Source organism: Quercus lobata, chromosome 10, assembly GCF_001633185.2.
Source record: "Quercus lobata isolate SW786 chromosome 10, ValleyOak3.0 Primary Assembly, whole genome shotgun sequence".
Taxonomy (NCBI): Eukaryota; Viridiplantae; Streptophyta; class Magnoliopsida; order Fagales; family Fagaceae; genus Quercus; species Quercus lobata.
The window spans coordinates 54,820,765-54,826,459 of NC_044913.1; the positions used below are offsets into that span (position 1 = coordinate 54,820,765).

Here is a 5,695-nt window from a genome sequence, read left to right on the forward strand (position 1 = left end):
AACCATCATTGCAAGTGTGGCCATTTCTGTCAAGGTTAATACCCCTAACAGAGATGCTGTTATAAATTTTATAAAAAATTAAAGATAACTGTCATTGAAAAGTGAGACAAAAACCTGCCTTTCTTTCTTACATTGTTTATCTTATAGCACGATAGAAAAGAAAATGATTCACAAATAATCCTCATTTTTATTTTTGAACAATTTTTGTAGGATGTGGTGGACAGCAATTGGGACTATGGTGACACCAGCAATACGAGTTGGGAAGGACATAATTGGATGTTTGAGGAGCAAATATGGTCATGTAAGAAATCTCAGTGAAAACATTGCGAAGCTGGAACAAGAAGAAAGATATCTCTTTAGTAAAGAGACAGATGTAATAACAATGTTGGACAGAAAAGACCAAATAATGGAGAGGACACGTGAATGCACAACCTGGCTGGATGAGGCTCACGAAATGAAAGGCAAACTCCGAGAATTGAGGAACAAGTACCAGAATATCAGTAGATGCTTTTGTGGACTCTGTCCATTTCATTCTCTCCTAAAGCTTGGCAAAACTGTAGTGACAAAGACTGAGGAGGTAATTGCTTTAAAGAGTCGAGTAGAGCAAATAACTATAATGATTGAAAGGGCACCAATGTCAGTGGTTCCAATAATAAGGAAGCATCCAGAGAAGATAGATAATGTTCCATCACTTAATGAGCATGTCAAAACACTACTAAAGTTGCTCAACGATGATAATTTGAAGAGAATTGGCATATGGGGACTACCAGGAGTGGGCAAGACAACAGTAATGGAAAACCTGAACAACAAAGTCCGTGAAACTCAACTGTTTGACAATGTCTTTTGGGTAACTCTTTCAAAAGGGGAGAGTGTGAGAAAGATACAACTAGTTCTTTTAGAGCAGTTAAAACTTGAGGTGAAAGGGATCCATGACAGAGACAGTGATCAAATAGCAGACATGATATCCGAAGCCTTGGTTAACAAGAGGTATCTGCTGCTTCTTGATGAGGTTTTCTTAGAGATTAATCTGAAAGAAGTTGGCATTCACGATGACCATGAACATGGAGCAGTAGTATTTGCATACAGAGATAGAGATTTTTGTCGTTTAATAGATGATCATATTAAGATTGAAAGATTATCCAATGATGATGCCAGAAACTTGTTTCGAAAAATAGTAGGAGATATCATTGATGGACCAAGCTACAAGAAAATTGCAGACAGATTACTCAAGAAGTGCGGTGGGATGCCACAAGTGATCAAGTTGATAGCAGATAGCTTGAGAAATGAGGATGACCCATCTGTGTGGCGGCAACTGTTATCTGACATGCAGTCACCAGGCACGGAACCAGTGCAAGAAATGCAAGAACTCTACAAGGCATTTAAACTTATTTATGACAAATTACCTGTGGATGAGAAGCCTTGCCTATTGTATTGGGCATTTTTTCCCCCAGACTATGAAGTTTACCAGGAGTACCTAATTGAGTGCTGGAAAGCTGAACAATTTATTGATGAAGCTAGAAAGCTTGGAAAGGCTCGTGACAAAGGACATGCTATAATAAGGGAATTTGAAAAGAAATCTATGTTGGAAAGGGGTACTAAAGCAGGACACTTAAGATGCCTCTGTTTCTCCGACGCATGGCCCTTAAGATTACATATCTAGAAGAGAAGGATTTAAAATTTTTGGTAGGTGATGGTGAAGAGATAGAAGAACAACCATTCGAGGAAGAATGGGAAGACGTGCGAAGGGTCTCATTGATCGGTCAGAAATTATGTAATCTACCTAATAAACCTGCATGTAGTAATATCTCAACATTACTACTACAAAAAAACCCAAGCTTGACAAAAATTCCAGAATCATTCTTTGAATACATGTGTGGCCTCCGAGTTCTGGATTTGTATGATACAAGGATCATGTCACTGCCATCATCTATTTCCAGATTGATAAATCTAAGGGTTCTATATCTAAACAATTGTGGTGAATTAATGGAGTTGCCTCCTCAGCTAGAGAAACTAAAGAGTCTTGAAATCCTTGATCTACGCTGCACAGGAATTCTCACCTTGCCTGAAGAGCTTGCGCAATTGACTGGTCTGAAGTGTCTGAGAGTTTCATTTAAACAGAATTTCGGTTGTCTCAATCACATCAATGGCAAACCAAAAGATCTGATTCCTTCTAATGTAATTGCATGTCTTTCTTCATTACAAGAGTTGAGCATTGATGTGGACTTCAAAAACCAAAGTTGGAACCAGATTGTAGATAGGGTAGCTGAGGAAGTTGCTAGTTTGAAGGCATTGACAAGACTTTGTTTCTACTTTCCTAAACTCAGCTGCTTTGAAACTTTCATTGAGAACAGCAAATCGTGGAAAAGAAATAGCATGGGGTGGGAAGATAATGGCTTTAGATCATTCAGAATCCTAGTTGGCAATCACAAGGTAGACACTTTTCGTGGATTTGATTTTTTTGGATACACAGCTGAAAGGCATTTAAGCATTTAAGATTTTCTGCTGGAGAAGAAGATATTCCATTTGCACTTTCAAAGATACTCAATAAAGCTCTTAGTTTTGAACTCATTGGTCATCATTGTGCTAAGAACTTATCAGTAATTGGCACTAAATACTTGAAAGAGGTGGAAGCTTGTACAATTGAAGAATGCAATGAAATAGAAAGCATCATTGATGGTACCATAGCAACTGGTGTCTTGTTTGAATTCTTGCAAAAGCTACATCTAATCAACCTCCCAAACCTGGTGAGTATTTGCAGAGGCTCAATTGACTCAACAAGCCTCACTAAACTCACAACTTTGACACTGAAAAGCTGTCCAAAGCTAAACTGCCTTTTCCCAGGAGATATGATTCAGTTACTGTGCCACTTGCAAGATTTGCAAGTTGAGGATTGTTTTGAGATTAAAAAGATCATTGAAGAGGGAAGCATAGTTCAGTATGAATCCCTTCCCAGATTGAAGAATATTGAACTCCACAACCTACCAAGATTATTTAGTGTATGCGAGTATAATTCGTTTGAATGGCCCTCTTTGGAGATTATGAAGATCAAGACTTGTCTGGAGCTAAAGGATTTACCATTCAGTGTAGAAAATGCACCCAGATTGAGAGTGATTGAATGCACAAAAAACTGGTGGAATGAACTAAATGACAGTGCGAAGGATCGTCTCAGAGACCTTAACAGCTTCACTTGACGAAACCTTTTATGGAACTGGAGGCAGAGACTCAAATTGGAGACTTTCTCTCAGATCAAGAGGCCTCTGTTCTGCACTACTTTGCAATCGTAGTTTTTATTTGAACCCTATCTTTCAGCTAGTATCACCAAAAGCATGATTTTACCCTTCAGAAGGCATGCAATATATGATTTATATATATATATATATATATATATATATGTATATTATTATTGCACTTTTTTGTTCAGTTGCAGCTTGCGACAGTGTATACTGATTTGCTTTGTGGGGAAGATTTAACATAGAATATTCTTATTCCTTATGTTAGATTTTGTTTTTTTTTTTTTTTTTTTGGATTGGTTTGTTTTGTGTGGCTAGATAACCTATTTTTCGCCAACCTAGACATGTACTTGGAATCATTATTTTTTTTTTTACTTGGATCGTTTTCCTCTGCACTTGGATTTTGGAGGCATTATATAAATATGTAGTTAAGTTCTTTGGTTTCAGTACTAATCTTTGTATTTGTATATGTGACATCTTTCAGTGCATTTGATGTTTAGGTTTTGTGTGAGTGTCTTTATATCATTATTGTAATCTTCCTAAATTTTTAGTGAAGTTTTCTCTTCATCACAACCCATGAACATAGGCCTAAGGTCGAATTATGTTCATCCTTGGCGTTATGTGTCGTTGTCTCTCTCCTCCTCTCTTTTCTTTTTTTTTTTCTTTTTTTTTTTCATATTTTGTAAATATTTAGATTTATATTTGCAAATTCTAGGGTCAAAACATGTGTCAATGAGGGCTGTAATTATTGCAAACTAGCTGCAGACCCACGTAATGTGAGAATATATAAATATTATGTAATGAGATGTAATATATAAAAAGTAATTACTTCAAGTATTATTTATTTTTTTTTAAAGACTTCTGCAAGTATTTGACATCCTTTTATCCCTACAAAGTATGTTTGATTAATAGTTTTTTAAGGTGAACTATATTTTTCTAACTTCTGTTGTAGTGTGTTATATTTGATATACAATTAGACTTTATAAATTTCAAATTTATTATTCAAATTTCTTATCTCTTAAGGAATAATAAGATTATCATAATAAAATAATTTCATCACAAATTACAACGTTATCTTAACCAAAATTAAGATGAAACAAAAGGAATAAAAGATAGACTTTATAATAATTTATCACTCAAAAAGTTGGTAGGCACATTCAAATTCATAGCCATGCAAATTATATTTTGACATAAACACAAATTCCTATTTCCAAAAAAACTAAGTACAAACTTTACGCCACAAACTCTTTTCGATTAGTCTAGGTGCTGGGGTTCTTCTAATTGTTCTTCTACCATTGAGTTTCTTTCTACTCTTAGAATTGTCCCTTGAGTTATTTTTTCTTTGATGTTTTTTGTTGTTTTTTCTTATGTTCACCATCATGAACACTACTTCTTTTTTTCTTTTTTTTTCCTTCAAGATTAATATTACTCTTATTACCTATATAAAAAATAAAAAATAAAAAATAAAAAAAGAAAAAGAAAAAGAAAAAAAGTATTAACCAAAATCAAAATTCAGGCAAAGCTATATAAAAGGGAGAGAAAAGATGTTGAGACCTACTAATAAAATTGAAAACATCATGTACTAAGTACCAATTTTTTTTATAAATGTAATGCACTCTGCTTTATCGTACGCTCAATGTGCTCAATGTGCTATTGCTTATCAACCACCTATCCTCTCTCTCTCTCTCTCTCTCAAGCATTTATATTGTTTTTTGACGTGGGAGAAATTGATCAAAAAGGTCGAAAAGCCCAAGAAAACTTGAAAAAACTGTGAGAAATAGAATTGAAGAAATTGTGAGTAATAAAGCATTATTTTGTTAGAAAGGGAGGGAGAAGAATTTGTAATGGGAAATTAGAAAAACACAATACCAAAACACACATTAAAAAAAAAAAAAAAAAACCCATAAAAAAAGCCATCAACTTCAACAGAATTGTAAGAAAGAAAAAAAAATCCAAAAGAAAGTAAAGAGAGAGAGAGGGAGTACTCACAAATTTTTTTTTTGGGGGGGAAAAATATGGATTGAATGGGAGAAATGATATTGAATTTATACAAAATAAAATGGGAAGAAGAATAGTCAAAATATAAGAAAGAGAAAATGATGAAGAAAGTAAAGAGTAGTGGGGAGATAAAGAGGTAAAGTAGAGACATCAATCGCAAACACCCAATTCATTATTTCAATTAAATTTAGGAAATCATATGTAAGTGTATGGACACAATTTGTAAAAACCTCAATGAATATTGGGTTCGTACGTAAATGGCCCAAATAATATGATTTGTAGAGCGTGGGTATGTAAGGGCTAGATATAATATGATTTGTAGAGCGTGGGTATGTAAGGGCTAGATTAACTCTTTAAGAGAAAAACGGTTCGCCACACAACTCTAAATGGATTTCAACTCAGGACTGTCTGAGTATCCTTTTTAGCGCTCAATGTTCTAAGTTCTCTTTCTCTTTTTCTTCCTTTTT

At 34.5% G+C, this 5,695-nt stretch overlaps 1 protein-coding gene across 1 annotated transcript; it reads left to right on the forward strand.

The window, feature by feature from the left end:
* Window positions 1-235: 235 nt before the first annotated feature.
* LOC115964999 (disease resistance protein At4g27190-like) lies at window positions 236-3,191 on the forward strand. The gene is made up of 3 exons (XM_031084213.1): window positions 236-1,592; window positions 1,688-2,430; window positions 2,478-3,191. Exons 1-3 carry the CDS (start codon window positions 236-238, stop codon window positions 3,189-3,191), a joined length of 2,814 nt encoding a protein of 937 aa, XP_030940073.1.
* Window positions 3,192-5,695: the final 2,504 nt, after the last annotated feature.